The 20,552-nt window shown below is 42.5% G+C and overlaps 1 protein-coding gene across 7 annotated transcripts in view; it reads left to right on the top strand.

The window, feature by feature from the left end:
* LOC139415024 (collagen alpha-1(XII) chain-like) overlaps window positions 1–20,552 on the top strand; it is a 105,193-nt gene that overhangs the window by 10,369 nt on the left and 74,272 nt on the right. For all 7 annotated transcript variants that reach the window (XM_071162770.1, XM_071162769.1, XM_071162767.1 and 4 more), the window contains exons 3-13: window positions 585–701; window positions 960–1,103; window positions 1,768–1,827; window positions 3,556–3,816; window positions 4,002–4,166; window positions 5,031–5,204; window positions 5,368–5,658; window positions 5,782–6,384; window positions 8,140–8,418; window positions 8,522–8,797; window positions 9,760–10,032. In XM_071162770.1, coding sequence (XP_071018871.1) covers window positions 585–701; window positions 960–1,103; window positions 1,768–1,827; window positions 3,556–3,816; window positions 4,002–4,166; window positions 5,031–5,204; window positions 5,368–5,658; window positions 5,782–6,384; window positions 8,140–8,418; window positions 8,522–8,797; window positions 9,760–10,032 — 2,643 coding nt within the window. The remainder of the gene's footprint in view (window positions 1–584; window positions 702–959; window positions 1,104–1,767; window positions 1,828–3,555; window positions 3,817–4,001; window positions 4,167–5,030; window positions 5,205–5,367; window positions 5,659–5,781; window positions 6,385–8,139; window positions 8,419–8,521; window positions 8,798–9,759; window positions 10,033–20,552) is intronic.

Below are 20,552 nucleotides of genomic sequence, written 5' to 3'. Positions count from 1 at the left end.
GTGCTAGAGGGGTTTGGAAATATGTCCAAAGCGTCATAAAGCTCATTGTGTACTCTTTTAAGAGGTTTGCAGTGGATGGGAGTCATACACATGGGTCAATCAAAAATAAACAATGTACTGAAGGCTATGTATGGCTGCATGTAGGCCTTTACACAACCAAGTTTTATGGAAGATGTATGTTTTTGTCGGTCGACTCAGTTTAGGCATGAGTTGGGTTGACCTTATCAGCATGTAAGATCTTAGTTTGTCAATGTCATTTTTTTATTGTGCCCTTGGATATTTTTTTTGCCACCGTTTGTCGTCTTGCCACTATACGTGCTTGAGTTGTCGACTGTGTTTGGACAAACACGGCCGGACAGCTCAAACGAATGTCATTTTTCTCGAAAATGGCTGCTCGAGTCTCAAATGTTATGTTTGTTGTCGTTATTGTCATCTCTTGCTGTTTGCCCCAACAATGAACAGGATAACTTCAACCTTGAAGTGTTAGTCGTTGGGATACGAGTTACCTACAACTTGTGTTTTATCATAAATACACTTATTTAGCAAATGCTGGAATTAACATTGGCTACTTTTTATTTTTGCAGTTGAACCACCTTCAGACTTGAGATTTAAGATTTTAAATGAGAACACAGTGCAAATGACATGGAAAGCGCCGTTAACACGGATAGAAGGATTCAGGATACAGGTGGCCTCAGACACAGGTGTGTGGTCTGTATTGCTGCAGGCAATCTCTCTCAATCTCTACCTTCACTGCAACATTATCTGTGTACTTTACAACAAGCAATCAATGCCATTGACACAACAAAATACCTTATATTACTGTTCTGACCAATTCATTGTGGGATCCACCGCAATTAAACATTTACTGCACACCAAGCCTAAGATTTCTAAGGTATATGTTGTTATATTAATTCTCTATAACCCTTTATTCCTAACTTGGTACTTTGTTATTTCCATAGACAAACCAACAAAAGATTTAACCCTCCCTGCCACAGCCACTAAGACATCCATTACAGACCTTACTCCAGACATGGACTATGTAGTAACAATCATCTCATACTCTGGCTCAGAGGAAAGTTTGCCCACCTCAGGACAGCTCACAAGTGAGTCACTTACCATCACATCTGGTACATGTATTATCTTATGAAGACTACTGGTGAATGAAGTGAGTCACTTACCGATACCCAGGTTGTGTCCAAAATGACACCCTATTCCCTATGTAGTGTACTACTTTTGACCAAGGCCAATAGGGAATAGGGTGCCATTTGGGATACAGACCCAGCTTCTTATTTAGTCTAATGATGAATGATTCAGACTGTATAGAGAGAGGAATGACAATTCATAGGTCCTAACAGGCAACCCCACCTCCCAAGTCTAACAGTGATTAGAGTATGCTGTAATGTAATATGCACTGCTTGACGGGGAAGCCTCTTTGGCACCGGCCCTCTGATTCTACAGTCCTAAGCAGCCCAGCCAGGGTCTTTAGGGATTACTGAGAGAATTGCCGGAACTAATTGCATCAGTCCATTATAATTTGGGAGCCGGCTGCTTGCCTGCTCGTTGTGACCGCAAGTGGATTTGAGGTTATTAGAGACACCCACATTAAATCTTTCACAAAGTTTATCTTTATGTATAAATTCGACAATATGTTTACTTAAAAAATGTTTCATGCTACTAGCTGATTCATTCACTCCCATTAGGGAATTTATGGTTAAATACAGTAGTTTGTTTGACTCATGTTTGACTTTATTTAATCTTGTGTTTCAGTCCAATCAAGTGGCACAGTGCACGGAGGTCCCAGGAAACCACAGGTCACAGACTCTGTCAGTAAGTCCTTTGCCTGCTTGGCTTTTTCTGAACCTAAACAGTTAACATTTTCCAGTTTATTCATAGGCTACAATCTTTTTTTATTTATCTTACTGTGCCTGGGCTCTTTCCATTGATGTGTGGTCAACAGCCATTGGAGGGTGTTTCGACATGTTATTCTATATAAATCTACAAAAATATTGGTAACTAAGTTGGTAAGCTGCCTGTCATAGAGCCAGGCTGTCAGTCATGCCAAGTGAGGGAGTTTGCACATGCTCAGTGTGGTGGTCAGGGGTGTGGAGCTAACAGCTGTTCCAGGGGGGCAGGGCCTCTGGTGCTGGTGCTGAAGAGTACTGTAGCCTGCTTGGTCCTGAGACAGCCAGGCTGAGAGAAGTGGAAACCATTACAGATACAGCTGTTTACAAGAGCAATGTGGCCTCCCTACAGATGATGCATGCTTACTGCTGCTTGGAAAACCTCTCTCTCTGACTTTATTCCTATCCAGAAAGACAGAGCTGGAAAATATCCTCCAGGGTAACCAAAGCTATTCAGTCACTGTACCTTATGTAGTATTCCCAAAGGAGCACACGTTGTGGCTCTAGTCAAATGTAGTACACTACACAGGGAATAGACTATCCACTATGATGGCTTTTATCTCAAAGTACCACCTTAGCTTGCAGTAGTTAAGTACATCAATCTGATTATTGTCGACTGCACTTGATCTGTTGATGCCACTATCTCTAACACCATCCTCTGGTCTAGTGCGGGTGGTGTATGTCCTCCAGCCTGTCAGACAAAAGTCGGATGAATAGCCTGATGAATACAGTGACGATTTTGGTAGTGACAATGGTATTCTGTCAAAAAAAGATGGCAATAACAAACATTTTTCATTGCATTCACTCTTCATCACCTTAGTGTCATATCTGACATATATGAATTGATATTCCATAGTTCCTGTGTAGTATACAAGTGTTAAGAGGGTCATTTTCATTGTACAATAATGATATGCATTTTGCAAAGGGGAAAAAATGCTGGACTGCAGTTTTCCCCCGGAGGCTACTTTTACTGTTCGCTGGAACAGCCCTAATATTGAGTTGTTACTCCTTTGACCACAGAACTGCCGCAAATCATCAGGGCATGGACTACAAGGTGTCGAAGCGTTCCACAGGGATGCTGGCCCATGTTGACTCCAATGCTTCCCACAGTTGTGTCAAATTGGCTGAATGTCCTTTGGGTTGTGGACCATTCTTGATACACACGGGAAGCCGTTGAGCGTGAAAAACCTGGCAGTGTTGCAGTTCTTGACACACTCAAACTGGTGCACCTTGCACTTACTACCATTCCCAGTTCAAAGGCACTTACATTTTTTGTCTTGCCCATTCAACCTCTGAATGGCACACATACACAATCCATGTCTCAATTGTCTCAAGGCTTCAAAATCCTTCTTTAACCTGTCTCCTCCCCTTCATCTACACTGATTGAAGTGGATTTAACAGGTGACATCAATAAGGGATCATAGCTTTCACCTGGATTCACCTGGTCAGTCTATGTCATGGAAAGAGCAGGTGTTCTTAATGTTTTGTATACTCAGTGTATATTTGACCAACAGCACACTTTACTCTGTTTTCTTTGCTCAATGATATGGCTTCTGGGAAAAAAATGTGTCTTCAGGTCAAATTGTTTACCCCTTCCATTTTTTCTCATTTTCCTTTCCCTCGCTCCTCTCCTCTACTACTCCTTCTCTCTCAGAGTGTTCTTACAGTGCTATCGCAGATCTGGTGTTCCTGGTTGATGGTTCATGGAACGTTGGAAGAGACTTTAAATACATCCGTAGCTTCATCTCTGCCATGGCGGGAGCCTTTGAGATTGGGGAGGACAAGACCAGGGTAGGTGTGGTCCAGTACCATACTGATACCAGGACAGAGTTTAACCTCAACCAGCACATGAAACGGGGCGAACTTCTCAGAGCCATCAACACACTACCTTACATGGGTGGCAACACCATGACAGGTACCTAACCCGTCCCATCAGTACCTGGTTACACTCTCTTATACAATACATAATCATATCATTACCTCTTGCATAATACTAACTCACAAAGCTGTAGTTCTTTATTAATAACTATTTGCAGTTGGTAGAATTAATCAAATTAAGAATGTAATAACTGAAAGGGGTGTCATGCCATTGTGTTACAGGCGAGGCCATGGACTATCTGCTGAAAAACACATTCACTGAGGCAAATGGTGCTAGGAAAGGCTTTCCCAAGGTGGCCATGATTATCACAGATGGGAAGTCTCAAGACCCTGTGGAGGCGATCGCCAAGAAACTCAAGAACATGGGGGTGGAGATCTTCACGTTGGGTATGTGACTACAGGCTACCTTTCAATCATCTAACCCTGTTGATGTGTTACATTTAAGAAATAAGGCCAGAGGAGGTGTGGTATATGACCAATAAACCATGGCTAAGGGCTGTTCTTATGCACGACGCAACACGGAGTGCCTGGATATGGCCCTTAGTCGTGGTATATTGGCCATATACTACAAACCCCTTAGGTGCCTTATTGCTATTATAAACTGGTTACCAACATAATTAGAGCAGTACAAATACATGTTTTGTCATACCGATGGTATATACGGTCTGATATAACACAGCTGTCAGCCAATCAGCATTCAGGGCTCGAACCACCCAGTTTATAAATACTAATAATCCTGTCTATATGTATTCTATAGTCATGAGAGTAAGTTGAAGTATTTATATCACAAAGGAAAGGAAGAAAACTAAGAAACCTACCAGCTAGAATGGTATCAGATGGGGTTTCCACATGTTGCCCACGTTGTCATTCTTTCCAGCTAAAGTCATGACATGGTTCTATGTTCCATAGTGAATCCAGCTGGTTCTTCTTAAATATGGAAAAGAAGGAGAGACCTCCTGCTTCATTTCATATATCTTTAGATCACTTGTTTTACTCAGCATTTATAGCACTCAGACATAAGAAACTATAAAACAATAATTCCTACATTCTGGATAATTTTCATGTGCCGTCATTGACTTCATAGGGGTGACTTTATTTGGGCTTTATAGGTGTTGACTCTTATCTATGAGTGAGTAAACCTTCTGAAATGGGCAGGAGATCAGAATTATAATGGTGATATGGAACATTTTCCTCAGTTTTATGAGGCCGTATACATTTTACACCCCTTTTTTGGTTCTTTGTCCAATTTAGGGATCAAAGGAACAGATGATGAGGAGCTGAAACAAATGGCTTCGACCCCCTACAGGACGCACGTCTATAAAGTCTTAAACTTTGACCTTATCAAGGATGTGCAGAAAGAGCTCATTACCAATGTGTGCTCGGGGGTGGACGATCAACTCAACTCACTCGTCAGCGGAGAGGAAGGTAAAATGCCGTTTTAAGACTTGAATGTTGGAAGTGGTTTTGGCATGGATAACTTAGAAATGCTTAGAGATGGATGATCAAAATATTTCCAGGTGGTGAGAGGATGGTTATTTACTAACAAACTTCTGTCTTGATTCAATTTTTTGGGGTTGTTTATTTACAGTTATTGAACCAGCATCAAACCTCCAAGTTGTGGAGGTGGCCTCCAAGTCTATGAGGGTGACATGGGACGCTTCCTTTGGAGATGTGTCGGGTTACAAGATCCAGCTGATCCCCATGATGGCCGGCAGCAAGCGCCAGGAGCTGTACGTAAGCCCCGGCCAGACCTCAGCAACAGTTACAGGCCTGTCTCCAGACACAGAGTACCAGATCAGCCTGTTCGCCCTCAAGGGCCTCACGCCCAGCGAGCCCATCATGGCCATGGAGAAGACTGAGCCAGTCAAGGTGTCCCTTGGTGAGTATACCCTACAACAATACATCCTTTGGTCTTTTAGTAAGGAATATGTCAGTCAATGTTATAGTCATTCAGTGTCTGATTTTGTCATGGCATGACAAATGTTTTTGTGTCCTCTTCTAGAATGTTCTCTTGGAGTGGACGTGCAAGCCGACGTTGTCATTCTGGTCGACGGCTCATACAGTATCGGACTGTCCAACTTTGCTAAAGTCAGATCTTTCCTGGAGGTGCTGGTGAACTCCTTTGACATCGGACCAGACAAGATTCAGATCAGCTTGGTTCAGTACAGCAGGGACGCTCACACTGAGTTCTACCTGAACACCCACCGTGATCTGAGCGCTGTGGTCAAGGCCGTCCGGACTTTCCCCTACCGTGGCGGCTCCACCAACACCGGCCGGGCCATGACTTACGTCAGGGAGAAGGTCTTCTTGGCCAACCGAGGATCACGGCCGAACGTGCCCCGCGTCACCATCCTCATCACTGATGGGAAGTCATCCGACTCCTTCAAGGACCCTGCCACCAAGCTAAAGAAAGCGGACGTGGAGATCTTTGCCGTGGGCGTGAAGGATGCCGTGAGATCTGAGCTGGAAGCCATTGCTAACGAGCCCGTGGAGACCCATGTGTACACAGTGGAAGACTTTGATGCTTTCCAGAGGATCTCCAAGGAGCTCACCCAGTCCATCTGCCTGAGGATCGAGCAGGAGCTCCTCAACATCAAGAAGAGAAGTGAGTAGTACCCTGTCTATATCAGCGTGATGGAGCCACTGTTGTTAATCAGTAAACCCAGGCCAAGTGTACTCAAGTCAAGCTAATAGTGATGGGATAAAAAAATTATATAGTTACATATCGGGATACTATTTTTGACAATATATTGTATCGTATTGTTTTGACAATATCGCAATATTTATTTTGCGCTAGTTGGCTATACCTGCACCAAAACTCCAGTATTTTTCCTTCATAGCTTGTTCTCCATCTTCTTTTTAAATAGGGAGCTCATTTGTTTTTAGCACTTATTTCCATGACTGATCAGAACTTGTTTTTTCATCCTCTCTCTTGTCTCTCTGCAGCAGACATATGGTGAACAATATGTTTGGAACATTGTATCGCAAAAAAATCACAGTATTGGATCGCAATACATATAGAATCATGAGAATAGTGAAAATTGCAATACATATCGTATCGGCACCAAGGTATCATTGTAAATAAGAATTTGTCATTGTAAATAAGAATTTGTTCTTAACTGACTTGCCTAGTTAAATAAAGGTTAAATAAATACAATTAAAAAGTAATTACAAAAATGTCGATAATATAGTATCGTGACGTCCCTGGTAATTCCCAGCCCTACAAGCTAATGGTTTACACAGTAAGTAAGTTAAATTCCTTAGCCAAAGAGAATATCTTGCAAACAATAAATATTGGGGACATTTATGAATGCCATAGATTCTCACAGTAGATAATGGCCCAGCACCCAATCTTACCGAAGTCTAAGATGTTTATGGAAGTGCTTAGAGAAAGTATTTTTGCCATACTAAAGTAAGTGCTAGCATTCTTTGAATTACAGTAGGCAACGTATCTTGTTTCATATGATTCATATGCCAAGCTATTTACACCAGAGTGGGATACACTGTATATAAACGGATCAATGTAAAGCTTACACTTGGCACAGTATCACACAGCTCCATATGGCAGTAGGCAGAGAAGTTTTCCAGTGTATAACTTACATCCTAAACATTGGTCAGTTTTCAGGTTTTTGATTATTTCTTGATTTTGAACAAATAACATGTTTTGAAATACCATATACTTGGCTCATTTGATTAATTATGGCATAATTGTTCACCTTTTTTACAACTTTTTAGTCAATCAAATTTTGATCAACTGCTCCTTTTTGGACATTTTGGAGGGAATAACTCTTGAAGATAACTCCACTCTACCTTGGCCTTGATGGTCCTTGACCTGAGAAATAGAAGACAAAATACTATGAGTATACAGCATATGCTTGCAATTACTTCTGTTGTGTCACAATACCCTTTTCCAAAGTTGTCATCTTCTGTTTAGCAATGTGTTACACACAACCTCTTGCTCTCTCAGGGTTAGTAAGAGGACTCCCGTGTGGAAATATAATGCCAAATATTAGTCACTCTGCATTACATTGCCAAAAAGCATTCAGCTCTGCCAGTATATTGTGCAACTCACACAAGGTTTGATTACCTGTGATATAATCTTTATATACTAATCTATTATGACAACATGGAGTACCGTAAACATAGAAAACAATACAGGGATTTTCACTAATGGAATATAGATCATGTTATTGGGTTTTTCAGGTTCCGTCTCAAATGGAACTCTATTATTCCTTATACAGGTCATTACTTTTGACCAGAGCCCTATGGGGTGCCAATAGGGACACAGGAATTAAGGTGCCATTTGGGATGCATTCTGAGTGTTGTGACCTAATGTTTAGTCTTCTTCTATCTCCTGAAGGCTTACTGCCACCGAGGTCATTAACGTTCTCTGAGGTGGCCACCAGGAGCTTCAGAGCTACCTGGGAGACCGATGTCTTCAACGTCCTGTCCTACCTGATCCAGTTCAGACCGGCTGCTGACACCAACGGGGACTTTGTGTCCATGTCCGTGCCTGGGGACACGCTCACCGCTCTGCTGCCTCACCTCACGCCTGTCACCCTCTACGAGGTCAACGTCTTTGCCCAGTACGCCCAAGGAGACAGCTTCCCTCTGAATGGATTTGAGACCACACTAGATGGTCAGTACCATCAGACCAACAGATACCAACAGAGAAATAATTTGAAGCAAATGCCATAACTTCTGTTTTAATATTTGTATGACCTCTTATATCTTTGTCATAGAACAAGGAACAGTGAGTAACCTGAGGGTGTCCGAGGAAACAACAGACAGTTTCCTGGTGTCGTGGGCGCCGGCACCAGGAGCAGTGGTACGGTACCGTCTGACCTATGAACCAGTAAGGGGCGACAGCGCGAGACTAGAGACAGTCACTGTCGGCCAAGAGACCACCATCGTGCTGCCGGAGCTCAACCCCTTAACGACGTACCGTGTGACGGTGGCTGCAGAGTACCAGTTAGGCACTGGCGGAGAGATGCAGATTGATGGCACCACCAAAGAAGGTGACTAGGCATCTGCTTATGAAGCAGTCACACTGTGCTTGCTTAAAGGGATAGTTTTTGGCAATGAGGCCCTTTATCTACTTCCTCAGAGTCATATGAATTTGTGGATACCATTTTTATGTATCTGGGTTTAGTTTGAAGAAAGCTGCTAACTAGCATTAGTGTGATTGCTAACAAACATGACCGCCCACTTGACAACTTCTTAGACAATTACGCTAGCTATTTAAGACATTTCAAGCTGGCGAGTGACGCTACGAATCAAACTCGGTTACACTTATCGTCAAGGGGTGTGAACATGCATGCCTATTGCATCAAACCAGTGATAATTATTTCTACTTTATGATCTACTGAGCTAATATTCTACCAAATCTTACTGTGCCATTATATTTTGGCGAGAAGTCAATGGAAGACATCACAAAGGGGTTGGCCTCTAAGGGGGGTATTTTTTGATACATACCAGAGGTCTGTGTGAGTGTGTGTTTGTGGTGAAATGTTGATCAGAAATGCAGGAGTTTACAGCGCCGGAGCCAAAGGAGCAAGGGAGGCTGACGGAAAAATGAACCAAAAATTACTCCTATTCACCACGGCAACCACATTCTTCTCAGTGATTATCAGCACTCAAAGCAGTTCCAGCTCCTTTAAATGAAGCAGCTGTTTGTTTAAAGGGGAGAACGTATCCCAGCCTGTGGCTCTTTCCCATCCAGCACCCAGCTGACTCCGAGATGGGTTTATGTTTTGTCCTCAATCTTCTTTTCAATGATGCCCTTGTTGTGCTATTCACCGTGTACCTTTCCAAAAACCTTTATATTACTTGAAGACTTGTGGTCTTTCCAATCTGTCTAGTGTAATAACAGACACCTGAGTTAATTGGTCATATACCAGAACCTACACTGTGCCCAACAACTTCAAACTTGATTGACTCCTCATTGACAGCGCGTCTTTTCCCACCTCTTCTCTTTTAGGGCAGGGATCTCCACGGGACCTGCGGGTCTTCGACGAGACTATGTCCACCATGAAGCTGTCGTGGGCGGCGGCACCGGGCCGCGTCCTCCAGTACCGTATCAATTTCCTTCCATCGGCGGGTGGCGAGAGGAAGGAGGTGTCAGTGAAGGGAGAGAACACCAACGTCCTCCTGAAGAACCTGCAGCCTGGCACTGAGTACGACCTGGCCGTCAGCGCACGCTACTCCTCTGGCCTAGGAGACCCTCTGAAGGGGAAAGGAACCACACTGGAAGGTAAGCAGAACAGAGACTTCCCAAAATAGGTACATTGTTCTTGGACTGTATTGGCTGGTTTCTGACTAAAACCATTTGTTATTGAGTTTCTCCATTGACCATAATGCGCCAGGAGGATAGGCTTAATCTGGGTCTGGGGAACCAGTCCTAAGAGTCAACAGCACAGAAGGCCTAAAACTCAGATCCTTTAGTGCTTTTAACTGTACTATGACAAAACCTGGGTCTATACCTGAATCATTGAATGGTGCTTCGAATAAAAACATGGCACTTTCAAAGTTATGAGTTGCTCTTCTGTCAGTTCTCAGAGAGATTCTTCAAAAAGCTTTCTCTTTAGAAAGACAGCAATAATAAACAACCAGAGACAGAGAGAGAGAGGAGAGAGCGATCAGTCAGCTATCTGGTACTCCTATAGCCTTTTTAGTAGCATTCAGCTCAGCTCCATCCCTCTGGAGGCTGGTAATCATGTTGTGTGATTGTGCTTTGTCTTGGGGTCAAGCTGTTTTCTCCAGAGTGCTGCCCCAATAACGCAGCTACTGCATCACCTGATGAAATCACCAGCTATAGGGTGAGAGGTCACCAAGCTGAACGGTGTTAGGGCCAGTGCTAGTCAGCTAGTCAAAGCTGCTTCCGTGGGTCTTTGATCACACAGGACTGGAAGGGGGTGTGGGGGGTATGAAGTCATTCTTCTCTCTCCTCTCGCCCTGTACCTTGTTTCTGAGGGCTTGCCTGTAATTTAATATTCTTGTCCACAATAATTGTGTCCTTCTGTTGCACTTCTGAGTGCAAGGAGTTGTGCAGACCTAGTTCTTTACTGTGGCCCACTTTCAATGGAATGGACTTTGAAGTGGCATCAGAGCTGCCATGAAGCAGAACCACTAGGCTCTATTAGACTGTTTTTGAAACAGTCACGCATACAGTACAGGCAGGAACAAAAGAGGAGTCTTGTACTGTGAAAATCTCAGCGTTTCGCCTTTTTCCACTGAATCCATCCCTTTTACATTCATAAAAAAATGACAGGAGCTTGACTTTAGCCAGCATTCCTTCCCCAGGATTTGGACAATGGTACATATTTGACTGGTCCTTGACTTTGCGCTGCGATTGGGAATGGCTCCTGGTCCCAGAATGCATCTCAGCCTGTCATGGAGGTTAGGCTGATTGGGGAGGCCCGAGCCCCTGCCGGCCGGCTGACTTCTCCCCTGATGGACATGGAGTAGCAGAATCTCTGAGTTTGCTGACATAGCATCCAGGACTCTCTCAGCTTTCACTCCACCAAGCCAACACACACTGACCACTTTGTGCTGGGCTCTGCTGGGAGGCTAGGGTTTCAACCACAAAGGAGAGACTACGGTCCTGTGTGGCTCAGTTGGTAGAGCATGGCATGGGTTTAAGTCCTACGGGGGACCAGTACGAATGAAAATGTATGCGCTCACTACTGTAAGTCACTCTGGATAAGAGCATTTGCTAAATAATGTACATGTAAAATGTATCTTTAAATTATTTGTCAGGTCCTTAACACGTCCTGGACCCGCAGCTTGCATTCCAAATGGTACCCTATTCCCTATATAGTGCGCTACTTTTGACCATCGGCCAATGGTGCACTGGTCAAAGGTAGTGCACTATATTCAGTATGGTGTGACGTGCCCTAGGCCTGCATATGCTGCTGGCCGTTTCTGTGGAGCCTCCAGTATGGCGAGGAACTCACTCCAGCACAGCTCACCTCAAGTCCCTGTTGCAGAAACGATGACAGTCTAGATGACCTGGACTTCACGTTCCTTCTATTCTCACACCAAGGAAATAAATTGAGTGAGCATACTGTGCGTTTCCCTCATTAATTCAGTCTGTTGATGTGGCAGGAGGACAGAATAATTGTAACAAAACAAATGAAAAGTGCTGAGATGATGAATGTCAAAGACAGAGAAGGCATATGGAAAGTGTTACCTGTGAAAAACCTTCAAAGCTGCGTGTATTCTGGCCGCCTCCATACTGAGCACTTACCAGCCACTTCCATCAGGGAGGGGTGATGATGTGGAGCCAAGACTGTGCTAGGAATCAAAAATAACCAAAGAGGTGCATCATGGGAATTGAATCAACGATGATCATAAAGGTTACAGGCCAAGTCAAGAGGTGGTTTACTCTTACTGTGACTCAGGCTCTGTAGTTAGTAGTAGTTGTGTAACTGCCCTCCCTCAGGATATAGCCCCTGAGAATCCCCCCTCTCGTTGGGATGAATGGTTCCCCCCTTTGCCCCTCTCCTACGGATGTGGGATCTTAATTTGATCACTCTGTTGCAGGAGAACTTTCCTGCAGTGCAGGAAATGTAAAACTTGTAGTGTATTTGAGGTTTAAAAATGCTTCTGAAGTGTGTAATTTCCATGTTGAAACTCCTACAAAAATGTCCATGAAATACTGTATAATCCACATAATAATTCAAATGTCCTGTTGCTGCAGGATTATTTTCCTGCTTTAGCAAACCGGCTCAAATTAAGATCCCACATTTGTATCTGGCATTTGTCAAAGTTTATAAAGGTTTCAAGCTGCTGTTGTCTGACCCTTAGGGATGTCATTATGATGTCATTAAGACAAACCTGCAGTGGGCAGACTGCACGGCTTTTCAGCACCTACACTCTCCCTTCCAATGGACCAGGGTCTAAAGAACATGATCCCAACTTCAAATATAAAGCTACAGTTTATTCTGACTGCGGTACAGAACTTTAGGCTCTTTTGGCTTAATAGTATTAGTGCTGGATGCGAACGCACGACAGATTTCATCCCTAGGCTATAGTTTTGTCTTGAGCGTAGGACATTGCAATGTGCTTGAAATTTCAAGGCTATTTGAAATGTAAAATGCATGAACAAAATCAATCCCGCCTGATGTTGTGAGGCAACAGGGAGGGGAAGATCAAATAGACAGAACAATAGTGTGTATAGTTTGTTACGTTTCAATAATTGATTAATTTGAGTGGCTTATGCAGGCAGCCATAAAATCACATAGTTGTTTATTCAGAAAATATTCCAAGCCAATGTAGTGTATATTCTTTGTAGAGAAATGGAAAGGTTAAGTGTAGTGTTTAAAAGAAAGGAAGAGAGCGAGTGTGAGAGAGAAATGGAGATTGCTTGGGAGAGAAAGGGAGACAGCATGTATCGACGCTTCGAGGAGGGGTGTTGAATTTACTGTGGTTTTGTTCAGTTTCTCTTCATGATGGGCGATGGAAAAATGGGGTTGAGTGTGTTTCAGGTCAGGCTGCCGAGCAACAGATTCTATTCGAGAGCTGTCTGTGGCCTGGGATATAGACAAAAAAAAAAAAAAAAAAAAAATTAGCTTGTTCACAGATAAAAAATGGCCGTGGAGGGGTCCCAGCTAATAGAGGCTGTTGAATCTCTAGAGACGAAGAGCCTGCCCATGTGGACCGAGGCAGCACTTGTGCAGTAAAATGAAGGAAATTTGAATTTATCCAGGACTGGAATGGGTTGCTTGAGAGCAATATTAGGTTTGATAGATTATTTCTGGCGTGACAGTTGGAAAGACTGTTCCTGACATCAGACACAGCTTACTTGTTGATCTATAAAATTTAACACTTGCTTAAAGTTAAGCTCTCTCTCCTTATGACTTTGAATTAGAAAAAAACAAGTATTTCTTTCCCCCTGAAGTATATGTTTATTTTTCAATATGAAAGAGGATACATGTTCACATGTTGATTTGATGGGGAACCAGACGTTTGCATTTTTCGGTTAGCTTGTTTGGTTTCGGTGGAAAGACTGAATAACAGAAGGCATATGGATGTGAGTCAGAATCTGCCTCACGTGCTTGTGGTGACATGATCAGATTGATCATGTGTCTTAACAGGAAATAGCCAACAGTAATTGTGCTCCTAGAATTACTCTTGAGTCTGTCTCAGACCCAAACTACTAGAAACCAAACAGAGGGTTTGATGATTGCATGACATGTAATCTTGTACCTTGGGAGAGTACTGGCTGTGGTCCACTATAATCAGTAGTAATACTGGGTGTGGTCCACTATAATCAGTAGTTATACTGGCTGTGGTCCACTATAATCAGTAGTAATACTGGCTGTGGTCCACCATAATCAGTAGTTATACTGGCTGTGGTAAATCAGGAGTAATACTGGATGTGCTCCACTATAATCAGTAGTTATACTGGCTGTGGTCCACTATAATCAGTAGTTATACTGGCTGTGGTCCACTATAATCAGTAGCAATACTGGCTGTGGTCCACTATAATCAGTAGTAATACTGGCTGTGGTCCACTATAATCAGTAGTTATACTGGCTGTGGTTAATCAGTTGTTATACTGGCTGTGCTCCACTATAATCAGTAGTTATACTGGCTGTGGTCCACTATAATCAGTAGTAATACTGGCTGTGGTCCACTATAATCAGTAGCTATACTGGCTGTGGTCCACTATAATCAGTAGTAATACTGGCTGTGGTCCACTATAATCAGTAGTAATACTGGCTGTGGTCCACTATAATCAGTAGTTATACTGGCTGTGGTCCACTATAATCAGTAGTTATACTGGCTGTGGTCCACTATAACCAGTAGTAATACTGGCTGTGGTCCACTATAATCAGTTGTTATACTGGCTGTGGTTAATCAGGAGTAATACTGGCTGTGCTCCACTATAATCAGTAGTTATACTGGCTGTGGTCCACTATAATCAGTAGTTATACTGGCTGTGGTCTACTATAATCAGTAGTAATACTGGCTGTGGTCCACTATAATCAGTAGTAATACTGAATGTGGTCCACAATAATCAGTAGTAATACTGGCTGTGGTCCACTATAATCAGTAGTTATACTGGCTGTGGTTAATCAGGAGTAATACTGGTTGTGCTCCGCTATAATCAGTAGTTATACTGGCTGTGCTCCACTATAATCAGTAGTTATACTGGCTGTGGTCCACTATAACCAGTAGTTATACTGGCTGTGGTCCACTATAATCAGTAGTTATACTGTCTGTGGTCCACTATAATCAGTAGTAATACTGGCTGTGGTCCACTATAATCAGTAGTTATACTGGCTGTGGTTAATCAGGAGTAATACTGGCTGTGCTCCACTATAATCAGTAGTTATACTGGCTGTGGTCCACTATAATCAGTAGTTATACTGGCTGTGGTCCACTATAATCAGTAGTTATACTGGCTGTGGTTAATCAGGAGTAATACTGGCTGTGCTCCACTATAATCAGTAGTTATACTGGCTGTGGTCCACTATAATCAGTAGTAATACTGGCTGTGGTCCACTATAATCAGTAGTTATACTGGCTGTGGTCCACTATAATCAGTAGTTATACTGGCTGTGGTCCACTATAATCAGTAGTTATACTGGCTGTGGTTAATCAGGAGTAATACTGGCTGTGCTCCACTATAATCAGTAGTTATACTGGCTGTGGTCCACTATAATCAGTAGTTATACTGGCTGTGGTCTACTATAATCAGTAGTAATACTGGCTGTGGTCCACTATAATCAGTAGTTATACTGGCTGTGGTCCACTGTAATCAGTAGCAATACTGGCTGTGGTCCACTATAATCATAAGTAATACTGGCTGTGGTCCACTATAATCAGTAGTAATACTGGCTGTGGTCCACTATAATCAGTAGTTATACTGGCTGTGGTTAATCAGGAGTAATACTGTCTGTGCTCCACTATAATCAGTAGTTATACTGGCTGTGGTCCACTATAATCAGTAGCTATACTGGCTGTGGTCCACTATAATCAGTAGTAATACTGGCTGTGGTCCACTATAATCAGTAGTTATACTGGCTGTGGTCCACTATAATCAGTAGTTATACTGGCTGTGGTCCACTATAATCAGTAGTTATACTGGCTGTGGTTAATCAGGAGTAATACTGTCTGTGCTCCACTATAATCAGTAGTTATACTGGCTGTGGTTAATCAGGAGTAATACTGGCTGTGCTCCACTATAATCAGTAGTTATACTGGCTGTGGTCCACTATAATCAGTAGTTATACTGGCTGTGGTCTACTATAATCAGTAGTAATACTGACTGTGGTCCACTATAATCAGTTGTTATACTGGCTGTGGTTAATCAGGAGTAATACTGGCTGTGCTCCACTATAATCAGTAGTTATACTGGCTGTGGTCCACTATAATCAGTAGTTATACTGGCTGTGGTCTACTATAATCAGTAGTAATACTGGCTGTGGTCCACTATAATCAGTAGTTATACTGGCTGTGGTCCACTATAATCAGTAGTAATACTGGCTGTGGTCCACTATAATCAGTAGTTATACTGGCTGTGGTTAATCAGGAGTAATACTGGCTGTGCTCCACTATAATCAGTAGTTATACTGGCTGTGGTCCACTATAATCAGTAGTTATACTGGCTGTGGTCCACTATAATCAGTAGTTATACTGGCTGTGGTTAATCAGGAGTAATACTGGCTGTGCTCCACTATAATCAGTAGTTATACTGGCTGTGGTCCACTATAATCAGTAGTTATACTGGCTGTGGTCCACTATAATCAGTAGTTATACTGGCTGTGGTCCACTATAATCAGTAGTTATACTGGCTGTGGTTAATCAGGAGTAATACTGGCTGTGCTCCACTATAATCAGTAGTTATACTGGCTGTGGTCCACTATAATCATTAGTTATACTGGCTGTGGTCTACTATAATCAGTAGTAATACTGGCTGTGGTCCACTATAATCAGTAGTTATACTGGCTGTGGTCCACTGTAATCAGTAGCAATACTGGCTGTGGTCCACTATAATCATAAGTAATACTGGCTGTGGTCCACTATAATCAGTAGTAATACTGGCTGTGGTCCACTATAATCAGTAGTTATACTGGCTGTGGTTAATCAGGAGTAATACTGTCTGTGCTCCACTATAATCAGTAGTTATACTGGCTGTGGTCCACTATAATCAGTAGCTATACTGGCTGTGGTCCACTATAATCAGTAGTTATACTGGCTGTGGTCTACTATAATCAGTAGTAATACTGGCTGTGGTCCACTATAATCAGTAGTAATACTGGCTGTGGTCCACTATAATCAGTAGTTATACTGGCTGTGGTCCACTATAATCAGTAGTTATACTGGCTGTGGTCCACTATAATCAGTAGTAATACTGGCTGTGGTCCACAATAATCAGTAGTTATACTGGCTGTGGTCCACTATAATCAGTAGTAATACTGGCTGTGGTACACTATAATCAGTAGTTATACTGGCTGTGGTTAATCAGGAGTAATACTGGCTGTGCTCCACTATAATCAGTAGTTATTCTGGCTGTGGTCCACTATAATCAGTAGTTATACTGGCTGTGGTCTACTATAATCAGTAGTAATACTGACTGTGGTCCACTATAATCAGTTGTTATACTGGCTGTGGTTAATCAGGAGTAATACTGGCTGTGCTCCACTATAATCAGTAGTTATACTGGCTGTGGTCGACTATAATCAGTAGTTATACTGGCTGTGGTCTACTATAATCAGTAGTAATACTGGCTGTGGTCCACTATAATCAGTAGTTATACTGGCTGTGGTCCACTATAATCAGTAGTAATACTGGCTGTAGTCCACTATAATCAGTAGTTATACTGGCTGTGGTTAATCAGGAGTAATACTGGCTGTGCTCCACTATAATCAGTAGTTATACTGGCTGTGGTCCACTATAATCAGTAGTTATACTGGCTGTGGTCCACTATAATCAGTAGTTATACTGGCTGTGGTTAATCAGGAGTAATACTGGCTGTGCTCCACTATAATCAGTAGTTATACTGGCTGTGGTCCACTATAATCAGTAGTTATACTGGCTGTGGTATGTCGTGGAAATGTCCTGTATTTACCAAATCATGAGAGCAAACCACACACAAGTCAGAGTTAGTTATCACAAAGTCCATCTTTAATTATTTGAGCTCCATCACAACCCTTTGACTCTCAGATCAATTCAGTGTCTATACATGAATTCTCTGAGAGTCCCTTACACATTACAACTGAGATCCTTTATAGCAAAGACACACATAGCCAGACAGCCTTGGCCATAATTTATCGTTCAGCTTTGTCTCCTTAACGATGTTCTTTTCTTTTCTCAAACTCAGAACCATAAACAAATCCTCCATATCAACAGGCAAATATCAAATCCATCCTATCTTGACAAGATCACAGAGACACATTGACTGGCACACAGACATTGTGGAGCCAAGAGATACACGCTTGACCTCTCCCTTCTCTGAGGCCCAAGCAACTTAGTCTTGACAGAGAACAGATACTGCAACCCCGCCACAGTATTATACAAAAATAACATTCTGATGAGAAGTAACTTACAAACATATGATGAATATAAAACATCTTACCCATGTTACCAACCAATTCTGATTATTCCCCAACAGGTACACTATAATCAATAGTTATACTGGCTGTGGTCCACTATAACCAGTAGTAATACTGGCTGTGCTCCACTATAATCAATAGTTATACTGGCTGTGGTCCACTATAACCAGTAGTAATACTGGCTGTGCTCCACTATAATCAATAGTTATACTGGCTGTGGTCCACTATAACCAGTAGTAATACTGGCTGTGCTCCACTATAATCAGTAGTTATACTGGCTGTGCTCCACTATAATCAATAGTTATACTGGCTGTGGTCCCCTATAATCAGTAGTAATACTGGCTGTGGTCCACTATAATCAGTAGTAATACTGGCTGTGGTCCACTATAATCAATCGTTATACTGGCTGTGGTCCACTATAACCAGTAGTAATACTGGCTGTGCTCCACTATAATCAATAGTTATACTGGCTGTGGTCCACTATAATCAGTAGTAATACTGGCTGTGGTCCACTATAATCAATAGTTATACTGGCTGTGGTCCACTATAACCAGTAGTAATACTGGCTGTGGTCCACTATAATCAGTAGTAATACTGGCTGTGGTCCACTATAATCAGTTGTTATACTGGCTGTGGTCCACTATAACCAGTAGTAATACTGGCTGTGCTCCACTATAATCAGTAGTTATACTGGCTGTGGTCCACTATAATCAGTAGTAATACTGGCTGTGCTCCACTATGATCAGTAGTTATACTGGCTGTGGTCCACTATAATCAGTAGTAATACTGGCTGTGCTCCACTATAATCAGTAGTTATACTGGCTGTGGTCCACTATAATCAGTAGTAATACTGGCTGTGGGCCACTATAATCAGTAGTTATACTGGCAGTGGTCCACTATAACCAGTAGTAATACTGGCTGTGGTCCACTATAATCAGTAGTAATACTGGCTGTGGTCCACTATAATCAGTTGTTATACTGGCTGAGGTTAATCAGGAGTAATACTGGCTGTGCTCCACTATAATCAGTAGTTATACTGGCTGTGGTCCACTATAATCAGTAGTTATACTGGCTGTGATCCACTATAATCAGTAGTTATACTGGCTGTGGTCCACTATAATCAGTAGTAATACTGGCTGTGGTCCACTATAATCAGTAGTAATACTGGCTGTGGTCCACTATAATCAGTAGTTATACTAGCTGTGGTCCACTATAATCAATAGTAATACTGGCTGTGGTCCACTATAATCAGTAGTTATACTGGCTGTGGTCCACTATAATCAGTAGTAATAATGGCTGTGGTCCACTATAATCAGTAGTTATACTGGCTGTGGTTAACCAGGAGTAATACTGGCTGTGCTCCACTATAATCAGTAGTAATACTGGCTGTGGTCCACTATAATCAGTAGTTATACTGGCTGTGCTCCACTATAATCAGTAGTTATACTGGCTGTGCTCCACTATAATCAGTTGACTGTGCAGTGGACTATCCATTACAATATCAATATGCCCATTGGCAGAAAGTGAAGTGTTGTAATGTCTAAATGCTACTCTCTCAGTTTTCTTGTTTAGTTGGATCACATTTTGTATTATTATCATAAACAGACAGACAGATCTTAATCACTAATTTTGTTTACAACCCCCTCATTATGCATTGTTTTACCTCTGTTCAATTCATGACCAACAAGGCTGAGGGTGTGTCCATTGGTCGTGTTCTTTTTGCGTCGCAAACATACAGATACAATGGAGATCGTCACCGTCGTTCACAAACCCTCTACTGAATCTGTCATCTCTATAATCCCTATAGTCTACTGGCTCTGTGCAGTACAAGATCCATGTGTCTTATTGCCGTAACATATGCATAGAAAATTACATTTGGTCTTGTTTTGTTAAACAAATCTATATGTTATGGCAAAAAGGCTTCCCTTGTCTGCATTATCAAGTTTCACATTTTTAATGTCACGTGCACAAGGAATGCCTTTCTGGCAAGCTCCAAACCCAACAATGCAGTTGGGAAAAGTGGTGAGATCACACAAGATGACCGTTCTCTCCCATAGACCCATTGCTCCTGTCAGTGTCCTCCCTCCCTCCCTCCCTCCCTCCCTCCCTCCCTCCCTCCCTCCCTCCCTCCCTCCCTCCCTCCCTCCCTCCCTCCCTCCCTCCCTCCCTCCCTCCCTCCCTCCGTCCAGTATGTGAAGCAGATGGAGTG

Source organism: Oncorhynchus clarkii, chromosome 8, assembly GCF_045791955.1.
Source record: "Oncorhynchus clarkii lewisi isolate Uvic-CL-2024 chromosome 8, UVic_Ocla_1.0, whole genome shotgun sequence".
Classification (NCBI taxonomy): Eukaryota; Metazoa; Chordata; class Actinopteri; order Salmoniformes; family Salmonidae; genus Oncorhynchus; species Oncorhynchus clarkii.
This window is presented reverse-complemented; position numbering and strand designations above follow the sequence as displayed.